Source organism: Leptidea sinapis, chromosome 42 (genome assembly GCF_905404315.1).
Source record: "Leptidea sinapis chromosome 42, ilLepSina1.1, whole genome shotgun sequence".
In the NCBI taxonomy this organism is placed as follows: Eukaryota; Metazoa; Arthropoda; class Insecta; order Lepidoptera; family Pieridae; genus Leptidea; species Leptidea sinapis.
Genome location: NC_066306.1, coordinates 7715830 through 7735954, shown reverse-complemented (window position 1 = coordinate 7735954; position 20125 = coordinate 7715830). Strand labels below are relative to the sequence as shown.

Here is a 20125-nt window from a genome sequence, read left to right as displayed (position 1 = left end):
TTTTTATATTAATTATTAATGACTACATTTATTTCTTTCACCATTCTTGAATATAAGGCTTGTGTGGACTGCCTTAAAGATCATACAGTCTGATTAGATATGAAACATGAAGTTACATTTCAACATTTAAAATATTTATGGGGTATTATCTTTAGTGTCTCTTTTTGTCCATTTACCGCAGCTTTGCTCTGTTACTTTATTTTTATTCTTATAGATACATCAATAGTACACACATATGACATGATACAAATTGTATATATTCACATATAGCTAAAAATGCTGTTACAATAAACTTCTAAAATTCTTTTTTTCATTTCATCTATTATGTGATCTTAAGTATTATTAAATCAGGTTTACATATATACCTAAATATTACATAATACTTTACATTCCTTACTTTTTATAACAAAATAATAATTTTATATCAAAAATAATTAAAAATTAAGACGATAACAAAGTTGTATGAAGGTGATGTTTTAATGCCGGATAAAAAATAGAATGTAAGCAAATCAATGTGACAATTTATGCAAAATGGTTGCCATGCTACATTACATACATAAATGAGTATATATATAGTAAACGGTATTTTCATCCGTAGGTTGCTGAATTTTTTTAATTGCGTATGCTGCAGAACTGTGTGAGTTTTTTCGCTAAATTAAAAATATGAGGACCCCATTGAAGTTTGGTTTCTAAGGTAATGCCCAAACATACGGTTATGTCCACAGGTTTCAACTCGAATAGCAACCTCGTACTGGAAGACGCAGTATTGGTAGGCCCTTCCGCAAGACCGATGATCTAGACTAGATCGCCGGAATAGGTTGAATGAGGGCAGCGCAGGACTCATCTTTTAAAATACGATAGTTCTTAATGCTGTATGCATTTCCGGAGATAAAATCTTTTGCTTCCAGACAGGATTTCTTTAAAAACAAAACAAAACAACAAACACTTTCATTCACTACTTTATGCGCCTTTTTATTACAAATGGCACGTGCCCGGCCAGTCCTTTTTCACCATAACTCGATAATTTCGTCGATAATTAAAAACCGCTCTTCGTTGTATGTGATAAAAAGCATTGACATTCGTTTTTATAATCAAGCCGAAACACTTCAAAAGCATTAAATTTTTTATTGTAACACGAGCCCGTTCAAATTGGCGTCGGTAACGCGCGGCGGCTTAAGACGGGCATGAGCGCCACGCGCTTTGTGGCAGCTTTGCACCTCAGGGGATATGTGACAATAGTTCTTGGAAGCCATAATATTCATGATATCCACTATTTGCACCACATTTGGATACTTCCTTAAGCATCGCATCTCCCGTTCCTTGCGGCATTCGAGCTCTCTGAGTTTAGTTTAGTACTTGTTCCTAACATTACGAGGAAGTGTGCAAATAATACTGACATTTGCTGTTGGATAGCTATGCTGATCTGTTGACCGAAATAGCTTCCCGCGCTTGGGTTGAATTTGTATTAAAAACGGTTTCTGTGAAAGTGAAAGTGAAAGTGAAAATCAGTTGAAACTTGGGGTTGCAAAGACCGCATTTACCAACCGCAGTATCTTCTTGACGCGAGTATTACAAACAGCACCTGGGAGCAGGGTGTAGTCACCAAGGATGTTCGCCTGTAACGGATTGCATCATAAAGTCTATTTGATGGTCAAACAGATACAATCACTTCTACGGGTATGCTTTGCACTGTTGCGGGGTTTGACCTGCAGTTAGTCATTGTGATTATCGTACAGAATCTACTCTTCATCAAAAATACCTTGAACCAGCACAGCGGTTCAAAATGGTGAGTCTAGCCTCATACGAGCTTCTTTCTGCAGGTCAGTTTAGGTCTTGGAGCACACAATATTCCACCTTTTATGTGAATCGGCTTCGAACAACGCATCCAGTTTATTATATACCTTACCGCCTGGTCTTCCTCGAAGCTTAATTTTCAAATTCATGTTTCCAATAAGGAAGTGCTTAAGCCAAAACTGCACGGTGCTTTCATTCGTCATAGCCTCGCCAAACGCAGCATGCATTGCTAATTGCATTTGAGAACAGTTTGTACTGCGTTACTTCCACCCATATTTAATAATTACTTTCATTTTCAATGTTAGTATCCATCTCCAAAGAGGATGTTAATACTACGTAATAAGAGGCGGGATGGCCTTTATTTCCAGCTCACATCAAGGAGGCACTTGAACAAAACTGCGGCAAATGTACAGACAAACAGAAGACTGGAACACGTCGTGTGATCGGACACCTCATCAACAACGAGTCGGAGTACTGGAACCAGCTTAAGGCTAAATACGATCCCAAGAACCAATTCTCTGTCAGATACGAACAGGAGCTCCGAACTATTAAGGCTGCTTAAGACAATAGTCAAGAGCATACGTTGTTCTGTGATTTACTAAATAATACAAATCTTCCTAAATGTTAATTGGATTAAATTATATTTTATTGTAGAATATAACGGTTTTTTATTTATATATATATATGGAACAATGCATTAAAAAGCGTAGATGTGGAAATCTTATTCCCGTATCTAGGTCAGACTTAAAATGGCAACTGTTTTAAATTACATTGGGTATAGATTGTTTTTCTTTTATATTTGATATACTGACACGTTTAAGATTAAAATTATATGTAGACATCACTTCAGCCGAAAGACGTCTACTGTTGGTCGATCAGTCCTGCGCTGCCCCTCATCCAACCTAATACTGCGATCTGGACCAGAAAATCGGTCCATCTTGTGAAGGACCTTCCAACACTGCGTCTTTCAGAACGTCGCTATTCGAGGATTTTACTGCCCCGAGGGCCATCTTGTCCTTCGAGCTATGTGCCCTGCTCACTACCTACTACTTTAGTTTCGGTGTCATCCACGCTATTTTTATTCAATCTCGCAGGGAGAGTCCGAGCATAGCCCGCTCCATTGCCTTCTAAGCGACCATGAGCATTCTAAATAGGACCATAATAATAGCAAGATTTATTTTTTCGCATTCATCAAGGAATTTATATACTACAAAAGATTGATATTAAAGGCATCCGCTTAAATGTTGCTATGGAACATCGAGTCCAACTATTGTCCGCGATTGGCGAAAAAGTGTAATCCGGCTAAGTTTGAAAGCGAACCATTGCATAAAACGTAGTGAATTTCGGCTATCTCCGTTTTTTTCAAGATGTTAGATATTCAAGCTATCATTTGAAAGAAGTTTTACTATAAAATCTCTCACCAAAGAGCTTTTTAATTTATTCAAATGTAGGCAGTATGCCAGATTTGTAATTTCATGCATTAATTTTACATAATGTATATGGGGGCTTAATGAATAAATGTAAGTAGGTATAGTTTAGAAATAGGTTAGAAGTGAACGAAAAAGTGCTGATAATAATTTCTTGTTGATATGGTATGGGCCTGCCACATACTGGACGAGTAGTATTGGAAGTAGCGAGGAATGTGCCCACCGTTCCCTATTTTGTCGGTTTTTTGAGCTCGAGTCAAAGGACAAGCAAAGCGTCGCGATCGTGAGTAGAGCAGTGTGTGGGCAGAGAGGGAGACATTACGGCAGCGTGAGGAGCGTAGTGTGGCGGGCCCTTTAGGGTTAATACGATCGGGGTAATCCATATCCCAATACAAAATTACATTCAATTTTAATGGACTTGATTTTTACACTACAAGCAAAAAAGGTTATCAAATTGGTTGACATTTGGCGGAGTGACGTAATTCACACGTAAGAAAGACAAAAACCGGTCAAAACTAAGTTGGACTCGATGTTCCATAGCAACATTTAAGCGGATGCCTTTAATATCAATCTTTTGTAGTATATAAATTCCTTGATGAATGCGAAAAAATAAATCTTGCTATTATTATGGTCCTATTTAGAATGCTCATGGTCGCTTAGAAGGCAATGGAGCGGGCTATGCTCGGACTCTCCCTGCGAGATTGAATAAAAATAGCGTGGATGACACCGAAACTAAAGTAGTAGGTAGTGAGCAGGGCACATAGCTCGAAGGACAAGATGGCCCTCGGGGCAGTAAAATCCTCGAATAGCGACGTTCTGAAAGACGCAGTGTTGGAAGGTCCTTCACAAGATGGACCGATTTTCTGGTCCAGATCGCAGTATTAGGTTGGATGAGGGGCAGCGCAGGACTGATCGACCAACAGTAGACGTCTTTCGGCTGAAGTGATGTCTACATATAATTTTAATCTTAAACGTGTCAGTATATCAAATATAAAAGAAAAACAATCTATACCCAATGTAATTTAAAACAGTTGCCATTTTAAGTCTGACCTAGATACGGGAATAAGATTTCCACATGTATCTACGCTTTTTAATGCATTGTTCCATATATATATATATATAAATAAAAAACCGTTATATTCTACAATAAAATATAATTTAATCCAATTAACATTTAGGAAGATTTGTATTATTTAGTAAATCACATTACAACGTATGCTCTTGACTATTGTCTTAAGCAGCCTTAATAGTTCGGAGCTCCTGTTCGTATCTGACAGAGAATTGGTTCTTGGGATCGTATTTAGCCTTAAGCTGGTTCCAGTACTCCGACTCGTTGTTGATGAGGTGTCCGATCACACGACGTGTTCCAGTCTTCTGTTTGTCTGTACATTTGCCGCAGTTTTGTTCAAGTGCCTCCTTGATGTGAGCTGGAAATAAAGATTAATATATTAATTAATAGTTAAATTAATATAGCATCTCTGACCTTAGGATGTAAAGCAAATGCCGGCTAGCAAAGGTTTCATATTATTTATTTCGATAAAAACAAAACTAAATAAACTTTAATGTTTTGCTATGTTTTGCGTGCTCAAACCTGCACCTACTATCTACTAGAAATAGAAAATACAATAGATATAAATAGGTATAAACTTTTGTTATGGTTATTTATAGAACGAGTTCCATAACTTTTATTTATATGTTACAAAAACCTTTATTAAAAACATGTTTTAAAACGATAAACGATTTAGTTTTACAGCAGTGCTTTTATAATATTAAATAACTTAATACCCTTTTTTATTTCTGCATATAAAAAAGTTAATGATTATGAAAATTAATAGAATATGGTGTTATTTTGAGGCAAAACATCGCTTAATGTTGTAAAAATAAAAAAGTTGAAATAAGTGCTTTTAATAAGCCTATTTGATCTAAAATTAATTTTTGTTTCCTTTATAAAAATCAATTAATTATTTGTTAATATTTCATTAAAAGATAATATTTATTAAGTTTGAGTTTGTAAGTGTAACTTACATTTAAGTTCCTTGCCGTCCGGCGAGCATTTCCCTTGGTCCAGGATACACTTGACGTAAGGAGTGAACAGACGCTTGTTCTCCAGGATCTCGTCGAGGTCCACGTTGTCGTACTTGTCGGTGTAGACGTCGGGGCGAGCGGCCGCGAACACGAACAAAGCCAAGAGGCAAACAACTGCTAAGCTCTTCATCTTGAAACTTATTTGACAACTGAAAAATATTAATTATTAGTTAAATTATTTTACAGGATGAACAGTTTCAATTAAGTTAAAAATGAAGCAGCATCAGTTGAAATTTAATTACTTTTTTTGCGGGAGAGAGAGAAGACACCTATTTATAACAACATTTTAAGATCATTTATCAAATATTGATTTCTTAAATCTTGTTTGATATAATTAGATATAAAAATCCTAAAAATTTTAATACATGAAACAATAAACTTTTGAATATTTATTGATAAAGAAATTACCTAAAGGTGGTTTAATACAATTAGATAACATGAAAATTTAAAAAATCAATCATATAATATTTAAACAAACGTTATAAGATTAACTATATAATATTGATTTATAAAATCTTGCTTGATTCTATTAGATATAAAATCCTAAAATTTAAAAACATCAAACATAAAATATTTATACTAACGTTTTAAGATTAAATATTCAATATTGATTTATACAATCTTGATTGATTCATTTAAATATTAAATCCTAACTTTTTGAAACATCAAACAAAAAAATTATTAAACCACCTTTTTCAAATTAATGTCAAATATCTAACATTCAATTATAAAAAAATAAAACCTGATATGATACAATTATATATGAATATCCTAAAAATTTTAAAACAATAAAATAACTATACCTAACGTTTTCAATTTAGTATCAAATATCGAATTTTCATAGAAAAAAAATTTAAGGCTCGTTTGGCTAAGATGATATGAAAATCGTAAAAATTTTAAATTATTAAACGATAAAAGCTTATACCAACGTTTCAGTGTAACTATCAATAACGAATATTAACTAAAAACTTAAAAGCCGGTTAGATATAATTAGATATAAAAATCCGAAAACTTTTAAAACATTAAACAAGAAAATATTTGTTCCAAAATTTTCAAATTAGTTTCAAATATCTAATTTTCATCTATAAAAACTTAAAAGCTTGTATCAACATTAAGATATGAAAATACCTGAGAGATGTTGCAGCAATGGTCTTCAACAAACAACTAGTAACAGCCTCACAGTACTTGGTCCTTTTTATATTTGTTCAAGTGTCAACAAAAACTTGTATGTTAATTAGGAGTGTGGTTGGTGCCTGCGGGTATCACCTGATGACGCTTTCGTGATGATGAGAAGCTTATCGTTGTCGTCATAATGTAAAAAACAGGCGGTCAAACTCGATTCGTATGTGGTTACGAGTTGTCCAGACAAGATATGATACTATATCTCCTATAGTCTATACTATATGTATCTATGTAGATCTCTAGTCTTTGTCTAATATTACGTCATATTTGGTGATAAGTTTACGTTGTATGTCTGAGTGTCTGTACCTCCTTAACTCAAGATCGACGTGGACGGTCTTGATGAAAATTGATGTGTCCTCAGATCATGTCACTGACTAATATTATGATAACAAACCACAGACATCTTCCCTTTTTCAAGTTGATTGAGAAACTAGACAAGCAGGCCGTTAGGTAAATCCATTAAAATCAATGCTGACATCTTGAACACAACAATTTTTTTTTTACGTGTTTGACTTATGCTTGTGTAGAAAACACAACATTTTAATTTGTTTATTATTATTACTTTTTTGTCTGTGAGCGGATTAGAATAAAAAAAAAACACTAAATACTACTTGACTTATACACCTTACACACCTCAGCTGTTTCTGAGATTAATGTGCACAGACGCACAGGAAAGCCAAAAAACAAAAGTTCTCGTTTTAACTTATTTATTGTACGCTTCAGTTTTTATTATATTTAAGTGTTCATATAGATATTAATTGAACTGGCTAAAATTAAATTTACTTAATTTGTAAATTATACTAAAATATATTGTACAAATTCAATTTATGGTTTTTGACTGTGTATGTACTTAAGTTTTTCGCTAGCTTTCTATTCATAATTTTATTTATCATTCCTAACTTAACTCATGTTAGGAATCCGGACAAAACTTCGTGGTTTTGGTTTCTGTTATATTAATGTTTTGTAACGTTATAAATTAAATAGTAAAAAATGCTAAAATTTCTTACTGGCTCTCGGAAAACGACAACAATATAATATTATTTATTTAATTTGTATATCAAAAAACCTACAGCATATTACGTCATTTATCAGCTTGGTAGGTAATAAAATAAAAAATCCGCAACCAACACCTACTTCACCGCTAAAGGTATAGAAAGGTGTATTAAATTAAATTTTTAGTTATTTGATAATTTTCAGTTTTAGAAGTCGGTTTTTTTAAACGTGTTTTTTTTATTTTTTACTTTTAGTGTCAGTTAATAATTATAATATATAGTCAACCTAAATGAAAACTCCTAAAAAAGCCGTACACAAAAACAATTATATCATCGAGGTAAACTAAAATTTTCATAAAAAAATGTACATAAAACTATGTAAAATTGTTATGGGACCAAATGGCATCTATTCTGCATGGAACTAAAGAAAAATTACGTAAATCGGATCATAAATATCAGAGTAATCGGTGTACATATATAAAAATATACCGATCGATTCCCTTCTTTTTGAAGTCGTTTAATTTTTTTTATAATATTATGAAAGTAAAACAAAAACCATCTTAAATATCTAACTTGATATTAAAACTGATATACCAAAGACAGCAGAATATTATGAAAAAAGAGAAAAACCATTTTTATGGTTTATTTATTTATTAAAAAAGAGACTGCGCAATATTTATTATATACATTTTATATTAATTTATAAATAGGTTTCTAGTTAATTAATATAAGATATACATCTAAAAGGCATAGAGGCTCATAATACCATGCTTATGTCGACGTAGCCTTGAATTATTTTTCCCCCTCACAAAAGAGTTCAACGCGTCCAAAAAAGTTATCGCACCTTTTTATAAATCTTTTTCATTCAGACTGAGTGTTTTTTATAATAATAATTAATAATAACATTTATTTCTTTCACTATTCTCTAATATAGGGCTTGTGTGGACTGCCTTAAAGATCATAATATAGTCTGACTAGGTATTAAACATGAAGTTACGTTTCGACATTTAAAATATTAATGGGGTATTATATTATATGTCTCTTTTTGTCCACTAACCGCACCTTTGCTCTGTTACATTATCTTTATTCTTATAGATACATCAACAATGCACACATATGACATAATAATATGTATATATTCACATACACCTTTAAAAAAATATTACTGATGTCCTACAACAGCCGTACAACATACAATATCTTAAATTGTTGCTGTTACAAGAAAACGTATTATACAAAAAATGTACAAGTTACTACATACTCATAATACCTACTACACAACATTATACATCACAACCTTTAGATACAAACATTAGAAAGAAAGACAAGAAGAAGCCTACATACTTATGTTTGGTAAGTGCTTAATCTTATGTATTATTAAATCAGGCTTACATATATACCTAAATATTACATAATACTTCGCATTCCTTAGTTTTTATAATAAAATAATATTTTTATATCAAAATTAATTAAAATATGCAATGGGAAAAAATCCTCTACACACAATAATGCTTGTACTAGGCTTGCACGTTACTATTTCACGGCAAAAAGGCTCCGCTGTGGTACCCAACTAGCTGACATTCTGAGCAAAGAAGCTTTCCAGTGGTAAATATTATAATAAAGAAAAAACATCAAAAACATAACTTGTAAAAAGAACCATGCGCGCTTAAATGTCACTTCTAGTGGCTAAAATAGAAACTTTGTTGTACTTTGCTGCGAGTGTTAGATGTACTTGATTTTATTTATTTGGAAAAAAAAAAATCTGGATTCTCAAGGCTTAATTTTAATGCCTCCTTAAAAATTAAGACGATAACAAAGTTATATGAAGGTGATGTTTTAATGCCGGATAAAAATAGAATGAGCAAATCAATGTGGTAATTTATGCAAAATGGTTGCCATGCTACATTACATACAAAAATGAGTAAAGGCACCCATCAGATAAGCGAGTGCGCTCGTCGAGCACGTTCGCCAAACTTGCACGAATATATAACAACCGCTTTACAAATTCAAGTATACCTATTTTTTTTATTGGAACGAAGTTCCTTACGGCAGGCTTGGAGGAGATAGGGATTTTGCTGCGGGACCGAAATGAAAAAAATGTGATAGTAAAACCGTAAGAAAAAGTCCGTGGAATAAAACCGTTAAATGAGACGTGCGCAGGCGCGACAGTCGTATACACAAGCGAGTAGTGTATAATACCTTTTTTCTATTTCTATGTAATTTTATGTTGTCAAACAAAAATAAAGAGACATATTTTGTTATTTTAATTGATAATTTGGATTACGATTTTTTTTTCTTTACGTAATTTATTATTTCCTAAAATACTGAATTTCCTAAATACTTTCCTGTACTTAAATAAAAGCTAATCTGCAAAATTTAAGAGAAAAATCAAGAAAACCTACATTAAATTGAACACGATTTTTTTTTTAATTTGTGTCGATTCTACATTAGCCGAAGGAACATCGTTCCTACCTGGTGTACCACGACACCACATCTTTTTTAATTTTAACAATAGCTGAGGCCTTTTTCAGAATTAAAAATTCTAAAACAACATACCGTCGCGCTAACGCGGGTGAGACAATCTCCAGGACGTTAAGGACAACTGGAGCTCCGACAAACATCTTGAGCTAAGACGTGACTCGGGTCAAAGTAATTTGAAAAAAATTATGTTATTGAAGAAACTATTGCTATCGCGCTGCACCGAAGCACAACTATCTATGTGTGCGTGAATAGTCTGTATTTATATTTTTTCGGGATCCGTAGTCAAATGACAAAAAAGGGACCCTTAGTGATTCGTCATGTCTGTCTGTCTGTCAGTCCGTATGTCAAAGCCACTTTTTTCCGAAATTATAAGAACTATTCTGTTGAAACTTGCTTAGTAGAGATGTAACCTGTACTAATTCTGTGTACAAAAAATTGTGCTTCCCCATTCTTAGAACTGAAATGTGTTTTTTTTTTTCATGAAACCTGTACGTGTGGAATTTCTATCATTTTTTTTAAATTGAATAATTTGCGCGAGGGACACTTCCAAAGTGGTACAATGTGTGTACGATCGGAATGAAATTTTGGAAATTAATGGGAAGGAAATATTCGGCGTCAGTCTGTTTTTCATTATTTCGCTTTTTATTGTGGAGTCTGTTTATAGGCCACGGTTTGTATGATTAAGCTGTTTCATGCACTGATAAAAACAAAAATATCAAAAAATGTTATTTATGATATTGTTCTTATTTGAAAATAATTTTGTCTAGGGCTTAAAACCAATGGAGAAAAAATTCGAGTATGTTTGTATGGGAAAAGGGATCACTCTTTTATCAGGTAGATGGAATAGCGAATACTCCTTGAAACTTAGTTCAAACTTAGTTACACTTACACTCTGCTTACTATTTGAGAAGCTTGTATAGACCTTTGAACATAAACTCAGCTTAATTAAATATTATTTTACTTTGACCAAAGTCTCCGGCATAGCCTGGATGATGGCGAAACTTAAGTGCCAATGGCCATGGCATATAGCTCGAAGGACAGATGGCCATTGGGGCCATCCTCATCAAATAAAAAATATTTTATTTCGTTGGTAAATTATATTATAATTTAAATAATTTTTTTTTCATTCAGCTCATTCGGAAAGCAGATGTCCTTAGAGAAGAACGTGCAAGAAACTCTAATGTTGCTCTTTACAAAACAGAATGGTATTACAATTTCTTTATTTTATTTTATTTTCAATTAAATTTACAAATCATTTCAATACAACATGTGCAAGTGATGCACCAAAAATATTAAAACGTCAATTACTAAATGCCTTACACGAGTAAGTCAAAAAAATGTAAATTAATAAGTAAAAACAAAGTTATAGCTATGGAGTACATACATATAGTACAATACAACAGATAAATCAATCTACATATACCATAAATAAAATATAGCATTATCAACATTATTTGAGCATTTCATTAGCTATTATATAAAAAAATATAAAATAACTTTAATTTAAAACAACAAATAAAATTATAGAAATAAAAAAACATGAAGCAGACTTTCCGGTGACAGGATCATCCAGCCAACTCAAGTACCGCCCGCTCATGAGCATGCCACAAGGAATGGCATTAAGCGAGCATGACATGCTCGTCACGAGAACTCTTCCAAATAAGAAATAATAATGTTAAATAATTTAAATAGAATTGCAATACTTACTAAATGCCCTTACTTACAATTTGACCATTTTGTTTAAATTTACATAATATAACTCATTATTATTATTAATACTATTTTTATTAAGATTCATTTAAAGCTCAAGTCGTTTAGGCTTTCTTATCATTTGAAATAACTAACTATAAATACATTTATCAATCTGAGACAGACATGTAACAGCCCACAAGCTCAGTCCCAAGGTTTATTTATATCCAGATTTTGATATTTTATAGTACCCTTTTGTGTACAACTTTTTCTTCATTGAACTGACTTATATTCGTTTAAAGGTAATTCTCTATGTGAACAGAATGAATTTGTGACTTTGTCGACATTACATGATCAGCAAGTTTATCCTTATTGCTAATATTTACATTATGAGTGTGACAATTTTTTTTAAACAAATTTCCTTTTTCATATACAAGGTTTTTATATATGTATTACGCTGTCAAACGCAAAACATTTATTTCCTTAAATTTATTTCTTAAAGACACTCCTGGTCCGAATTTATATATGGCACGAATAGCTCGTTTCTGCAGTAGTAAAATAGTATTAACATCGGCAGCATGATATGACCTCAGACTATGAAAATAGCTGAAGTAGACTAGCCTCACGGTATTTTCATCCGTAGGTTGCCGAATTTTTTTAACTGCGTGTGCTGCAATAGCTTTTTCGCCAAATTAAACATATGAGGACCCCATTGAAGTTTGGTATCTAAGGCAATGCCCAAAATACGGTCGTGTCCACAGGTTTCAACTCAAATACCGATATCGTACTGGAGGAAGTAATGTTGGTAGGCCCTCCCGCAAGACCGATGATCGGGGCTAGATCGCCGGAATAGGTCGGATGAGAACAATGCAAGACGCATCTTTTAAAAACGCGATAGTTCTTGGTGCTGTATGCATTTCCAGAGATAAAATATTTTGCTTTCATACAGGATTTCTTCGAATACATTCATTCACTGCTTTTTAACCATGACTTCATCGCCCATAATAAGAAACGCTCTTCGTCGTGTATGATCAAGTGGAAGTAGATGGTAGTGGGGAGCGCCCGTCCAGAGTTGAGAACAGTACTCCATTTTAGGTGTATTTGCGCCTCATAAAGTTGCAGGCAAGTACTGTCTCGCCACAGTCTATACATCAACATATGTTGCGTCCGAAGAAGCCGTCTAGACAGGGCAATCTGGTGAGGAATGCGGGATGAGACGCGGGTAGGTGAGCCCGAGCTGCATACGCTACGGACGCCTGAATTAATTAGTAGCTCGGGACACTATTTTAAGGGCTATCGCTTATTTGTTTAAATTTGTAAGCAATTGAAATAGTTCATACTACCTGTGCTTTGTTAACATTATTACTTTGAAATATATTTAAAATAAATACTATTATTTCAATATTTTTAAACAACATTTTATTGAGTGTTTTTTTGGTAATAATTTTTCTTAGCATTTTTCTTTGAAATATTTTTTTAATATTGACGAGAAACTTTAAAATATTTGTTTTTAAACTGTCCGTTGAAGTTTCAATTCTACTATGTGTCCCAGACACATTACGATTATTTCGTATTTTCATTTCATTCTTGAACAATTTTATAAATTAATATTTTGTTGATATAACTTCAGTCGTGTGGTCTACAACACACTCGATATTCTTATAGTAAAAAACTTGTGACAACCCTATGTGCTGGGGGGTACGCCGTGCGCGTCAAACATCAAAGGCGACGGCCCACTGTTAGTTTTCTGTACACTGTGGCCTTACTGAGTTCACTAGACATTTTACAAGCCAGTATTGCTATCTCCTGGTCCTCTTCGACAAAAAAGAGACTTGTAAAAAATAGGAAAGTCGATAAAAAGTTAACTTTACTACGAGTTGAAGGGAAAACCACTACATCTAGGTCAAATATTTACTTCGTCCTTGAGCCTATTATGTACTTCCATGCATGTCCATACTTATCTCCTCAAACAGAGATAGATGGCTATTTTGATTTCACATCTGTTCTGGAAAGATGATTTAGAAGAAGATTTATATGGATTATTAAAATCAATAAAAGTCATTGTATTACATAAAAAAAAGTATTATTTATTTGCATTCAATTTGTAACACGCATGTTTTGTATTATTTGGTAAGTAACAAGACAACACCAACTATTGGTATTAAGAAGCCTTGATAGAACGGAGCTCCTCCTCGTATTTGACGGAGTATTTGCTCTTGGGATCGTATTTAGCCTTCAGCTGGTTCCAGTACTCTTCCTCATGGTTGATAAGGTGTCCGATCACACGACGTGTTCCTGTCTTCTGTTTGTCCGTACATTTGCCGCAGTTCTCTTCAAGTGCCTCCTGGATGTGAGCTGGAAATAAATATTAATTAAATTGATAGTTTCTAAACAATTTGTTATTTTAAGGTGATGTCCCTCACTTCTTAGAATTATTATATAAATAAAGCTTGTAACCAAAATCTTTAAACGATGCGGGTTCCGTCCGAGGGCTCTTACCAATTCAACTCTCAGGTTGTGGCTCCATCTTGTTGTGAGTGTGTAAATTAATAAGAGCGCTCTGACGCGGGTTCGAGACCCGCATTCTTCATAAATGTTAGATACAAATTTAATTTGTATAACAGTTTGTAACGAAAACTAGCTCGTTCAAATAGAACTTACATAGTTCTGGGTAATAGAAAAGTTTTAATTTGCACAATTTGTGTTTTCTATTTCGGTCGATTTCGATTCAATGAATTGAACTAGAGACCAGTAACGTATAACTTGTGAATTTAACTATCTTAAGAAGTTGTTCATTAGGTGTCAGTTGTATAACTATTCGTATACATATGTATACCTATATTCCAATTACTTTTAAAAAATACTTTTAATAGAAATAACAATTGTTATGAAAACATCTTGATTAAGATTTTACAACTTGGACAGGATAAGATTCATTTTAAAAGACTAGAGTACTATCAAGACTAACATTTCATCGTTAATTTGTAAATTTACGGCCGTTTTCAATACGGATATATTGCTATCATCGTTTCATGACAAGATGTTATCTATCCATAGTTATGTCCAATATATTTATAATATTAGTTATAGTCCAATACTATCTGTTGATAGGTTATTGAAATGTAAGTAAGCATAAAAGGATAGATAGGTTATTGAAAACGGCCGTTAAAGAGAAAGTGATTGACACACTACATACTGACAAACTTTTACACAATTTACAAGAAAATAGCCTGTGCTATTGGGCTGCAATACGACGATAAATATTTATGAATTTATGAATTTAATCATAAATTATCACATATAAACATCCGTGACTCGGAAACAAACATCGTCATATAAATGTATTAAAGAATCCTACCAAGATTCGAACCCGAGACCTCTTGCTAAGTAGGTAGGGTCACTAACCACTGGGCTGTATAGGTCGTCAATTGTTCAGTGTTCAATCAAAGTGCTTTTAATAAGCCTATTTGATCTTAAATTAATTTGAGTTTCCTTAATAAAAATCAATTAGTTATCTGTTAATATTTCATTAAAAGATAAGTTTATAATATAAGATTAAGTTTGTAAGTGTAACTTACATTTAAGTTCCTTGCCATCCGGTGAGCATTTCCCTTGGTCCAGGATACACTTGACGTAAGGAGTGAACAGACGCTTGTTCTCCAGGATCTCGTCGAGGTCCACGTTGTCGTACTTGTCGGTGTACACGTCGGGGCGAGCGGCCGCGAATACGAACAAAGCCAAGAGGCAAACAACTGCTAAGCTCTTCATCTTGAAACTTATTTGACAACTGAAAAAAAAAATTGTATTTACCAGTGGGAGGCTTCTTTGCACAGGATTCCGGCTAGATTGTGGGTACCACAACGGCGTCTATTTCTGCCGTGAAGCAGTAATGTGTAAGCATTACTGTGTTTCAGTCTGAAGAGCGCCGTAGCTAGTGAAATTACTGGTCAAAGGAGACTTAACATTTTATGTCTCAAGGTAATGACCGCAGTTGTAGTGCCGCTCAAAATTATTGGGGAATTCCAAAAATCCTGAGCGGCACTGCAATGTATAGGCAGTGCGTATCAATTACCATCAGCTTAACGTCCTGCTCGTCTCGTCCCTTATTTTCATTAAAAAAAATCAAATTGTAATACCGATTGAATTATTTCAAGTAATTTATAAGATTGACAGTACTCAGTTGATATTTAAGAGGCAGGTATTAAATAACGTGCAGTAATATAATGCAATGTGTCAACAATCACATTTGCAGCTTCCTCAATGCAGTTTTATTTAACCAGTTCAGTTTGAGCCAGTTTTAACTCGATTATTATTTTTTATTTTTTGTATCTTGGTATAGTAAAGTACCTCTTATGGCAATCTCCAATTTATTTGTCTACTATCAAAATAGTGATGCAATTACTTCAACCGGGTCTCTTATCTTTAAGATGTTTTATGACTCGATAAAGTTAACATTTACCTGTAACTATTATGTCTTTAAATTTCCTATATATCATTTTATAATTAGATAAGGCATGCATTTTACTTTATTTAAAGTGTGCAAATATTCTTTCATGCAATATTTCTTTCTTTCGAAAAAATAATTTGTTCAATCAATTACTAAATGTATTTTGATGATTTTTTACAAGTAAATGATTTTGAAATTTGAACAACTTTCACTTATTTCTTGTCTACTTAATATAACAAACTAAAAATTATTTTCTACTTGGTAAATAGCGACATAAAATGATGAATCCCGCAAAAATCATGTTAATTATTATTAATATTTCTGATGGTAATATAAATATCTGATACATATTTAACGCTCAAACAAAGTGACGAATAACGGATAACTTTTGAAATAAATTAAAAAAAGGTATTAATTTCAAACCCCTCTTCAAAAGGGTTTTAAAACCCCTTCCGTTGATTGCGTTTAAAAAATACCATATTTAATATAGTTTATATTTTAAGTTATCAGATGATAATTACATTAATATTCCAAACATTATTCAAAGCCGTAGGTAGCGTTAAGTAACTTCTCTGTTAATTAAGTAAATTCTCTTCATATTTACATCAGGGTCAATATCCACAGACATAATTTATTTTATAGCCAGTGAGTAAAAACAAAATAAACTTTGTATAAAGCAAAATATATAAATTGTTTTCTTATTTGTCGATCTACATAAATACCAAACAATTTATTTAGTTATTTTTTTTAAGAATTAGTTTAGATATTATTGATATAACAATAAATAAACTTCTTCCCTCGACACGGTCCGAATAAAATTAATTCTTATATCTTCGAGAACTTAACATTTCCAAATAAATTGGACCTAAATGTATTCATGCACATAAAAATATATGATGGTTGGTAGTTCAGGCGTGAAGGCATTATATTCAAACAAAGGTAGGTTATATAATCTATTTATATTAGTTATATGTAGTTAAATAATCTTAATTATTTTTTTTTTCATTTCAATGTCGCGCTAATTATAATAAAAGGCTTTTAAGTAATTTGACTCTGTGGGAACTTTGATCATTTTGGAGATTGAGTATTCAAGTGACAATGATTTTAATATGATAATTTATATGATATAATATACATTTCAAGAGGTTAACAAAATTATAATAATTTTAGATTATAAGAAACTATTGTGCGGATTATTTTTAACATTGAAACAATGTTTTATGGAGTGTTTGTCTCGATGATTGTGACAGTTATTTTAGAAACGGTTTACCCGTTTTGAACGTCATATTCGCTGTTGTATTCCAGCTTTAAAAAAGTTTGAAAAATTAAATAAATTATACAATTTGATCTACAAAAGCAGCAGACATAGCTGAAATAAGCTGGTTAATTAATTAATTTTATTTATTTTTCAATTAATAAAGAAACTACCCTGACAGGGTATTTAATTTATATATTAAAACCACCTTATATAAACATTAACATCTGTACTTACTGAACTAGTTCATTAATTTTTAAAGCACAGATACCTATTATTACCCCAATTGAATATTATTGAATATTTATGATGTAAGATCCCATTTCAAGGAAAAATCTACAAATATATATTAAATTCCTACGTATAGATACTGAAAAATTTAAACTATCAAAAAGTTTTCAACGAGGCTTTTGATTTATACACACTTAAAATCTGGTTTAATGAAAATAAATATTAATTCATAAATATATATAAATTCGTATAAGTACCTGAGAGATGTTGCAGCAATGGTCTTCAACAATCAACTAGTAACAGCTTCACAGTACTTGGTCCTTTTTATATTTATTCACAGTCTCAACAAAAACTTGTATGATAATTAGGAGTGTTGTTGGAGCCTGCATCAGTTGATGACGTTTTCGTGATAATGAGAAGCTCTAAGTTGTCGTCATAATGTACAAAATATCTGGAAAAATTTGTTTTGGTATGTTATTTGGTTAATGCCACGCCATCTCTTAGAGATAAAATAGTTTCAGGGCAAACTTTTTATGTAGTAGTACCACCAATAAGTCAAAAAACGTTCGCTTTTTGTGTAAAAAAAATAATAATAAATTGAACACCAAATTTCGAATGAAAAATGTTTGCTTCAAAATTATCAAAACTATGAAAAGTGACTTTGTAACATATTTAGCAACAGCGTGTATTAAAAATAATTCAGTACAGTTATTTTCATGAGTGGCTTGTTTAATATCTTTCCTGTATTTAGTATTTTTAACAGCATTAACATTAATATTGTATCTTATATATAAAATTCTCGTGTCCCGGTGTTTGTTACTAAACTCCTCCGAAACGGCTAATCCAATTTGTTTGAAAATTTGTGTGTATATCGGGTAGTCTGAGAATCGGCCAACATCTTCATTTCTTATACGCCTTAATGATAAGGGTCCTAAATATTTTTAATTTTTTTTTATATTTTTATTTTATTATGATTAAAAATGCATACAACTTTAAATTTTCACCCGTCTACCATCAAAACCTATTTTTGTATCGCGATTTTAAAACAATATTCTATCCACAGATATGCAATAGTTCCAAGATGGCAATCGACTATAATAATTATTGTAGTACGATAATTTTTTATGTACCATATATTTGGTAGGTCTGAGAATCGGTCGTCATCCATTTTTTTTACCCCAAAAATTTTAGTAATTGATTTTTTTATTACCTACTTTATATGTCAATACAAATTTGCAGGGTCAGGTAATTTTACTAAACAGGTCCACCGACCAAATAACCTAATCGAAGAACGTCAACACTTTAATTAATGAATTGCAATTTCTCATGTAAGTGATTGTCGTATCTAAATAATAAACTTTATTTCAATAAAAAAAAAACTCAAAGATCTTAATTATATTATTGGCCACTTTACTAACATATAATATATGGTTATATTTAATATTGATAGCATAATGGATATGAAATATTAACTTTAGTAAATTTAGCCAAATATCGCACGAGGATTGATAAGTGGGGTTAGAAAGGGGAATTAAATTACAAATTCGTTTTTTTTATTAACATTCACCCAATAAAAAAAACATAAGTTAACCTAGCTCTTTTATTGGCACGACAATAGGTTGCACTTTTTCAAAATGGCCGACAAACCACCACCATAGTAGTAGCACCATATTATATACATAATCTAGCCGGCATCCTGTGCAAAGGAGCCTCCCACTGGTGCCAATATTTTCTTCAATATACATCTGTGGAATTAATTTGTGAACATTTTTGAAATCGTCGTGATTACTGTAACTATAACAGGTCGATTATGCACCACGAGCAGCATCCGTTCACGAGTTGACGCATGGACCAGCCATCATTTAATCATACCATTTATATTATTTATTACCTTAATGCAGCCAAACTTTAGTAAGTCAGTCTTATAGCATAAGTACGTATAAGGAAAAATTGTAAACAAAAGTAAATCGAAAACAAATGCCAGAGTGCAAATGAAGTAAACATCTACGAACGAAACATTCCACATCGAATGATCATGGTCTACTTTTAGTACGTTCTAGTGTTTTTTTTTATAAACAAGTAATTGTACTTGAATCTTCATGATTCACCCATATAAAGAATGTCGAACACGCATGTGATATATGCATGTGACATGCCCAGAACATCAAAAATTGAAACTCATACGGCCTTAGAAATAAAATTGGCATAAAGTTATAACTAAGTATAAACCAAGAAAATGTAAAATGTTTACAAATAGACATTTTGCTTACGAATGGTTTGCTCGAACGTATAACGTTTCCCGCGTTTATTTGCAAGGCAGCTTGTCATTAGGAAAACTTCAGAATTATCATTGTATTGACAGTGTTGTCAACGATATTGTAAACATTTTGCATTTTCTTTGTTTATCGTCAGTTATAAGTTTATACCAAGTTTATTTGTAAGGCCGATAGTTTTTTTCAAAATAGGATTTAAGATCACTTATCGTACGTCAAATACCAACCATTCGAAAAAGTATGACAACAGCTCAACAAGTTTTTTTGAA

General features: G+C 32.3%; 2 protein-coding genes across 2 annotated transcripts; both read right to left on the bottom strand.

Annotated features, from left to right (window-relative positions):
* Positions 1-4355: 4355 nt before the first annotated feature.
* LOC126976894 (allergen Tha p 1-like) lies at positions 4356-6603 on the bottom strand. Its single transcript, XM_050825533.1, has 3 exons — positions 6435-6603; positions 5247-5455; positions 4356-4648 (listed from the first exon to the last, which is right to left on the bottom strand). The coding sequence occupies exons 2-3, from the start codon at positions 5434-5436 to the stop codon at positions 4455-4457; spliced, it is 384 nt and encodes a 127-aa protein (XP_050681490.1). The 5' UTR covers positions 5437-5455; positions 6435-6603; the 3' UTR covers positions 4356-4454.
* A 7108-nt stretch (positions 6604-13711) lies between these two features.
* LOC126976885 (allergen Tha p 1-like) lies at positions 13712-18008 on the bottom strand. Its single transcript, XM_050825521.1, has 3 exons — positions 17841-18008; positions 15229-15437; positions 13712-14005 (listed from the first exon to the last, which is right to left on the bottom strand). Exons 2-3 carry the CDS (start codon positions 15416-15418, stop codon positions 13812-13814), a joined length of 384 nt encoding a protein of 127 aa, XP_050681478.1. The 5' UTR covers positions 15419-15437; positions 17841-18008; the 3' UTR covers positions 13712-13811.
* Positions 18009-20125: the final 2117 nt, after the last annotated feature.

What these genes read in the sequence shown, in the direction of transcription:
- LOC126976894 (XM_050825533.1), bottom strand. Translation starts at nt 5,436, where the DNA reads ATGAAGAGCTTAGCAGTTGTTTGCCTCTTGGCTTTGTTCGTGTTCGCG. An exon ending in GGACGGCAAGGAACTTAAAT is followed by an intron (nt 4,649 to 5,246) that starts GTAAGTTACACT and finishes CTTTATTTCCAG; the next exon opens with CTCACATCAAGGAGGCACTT.
- LOC126976885 (XM_050825521.1), bottom strand. Translation starts at nt 15,418, where the DNA reads ATGAAGAGCTTAGCAGTTGTTTGCCTCTTGGCTTTGTTCGTATTCGCG. An exon ending in GGATGGCAAGGAACTTAAAT is followed by an intron (nt 14,006 to 15,228) that starts GTAAGTTACACT and finishes ATTTATTTCCAG; the next exon opens with CTCACATCCAGGAGGCACTT.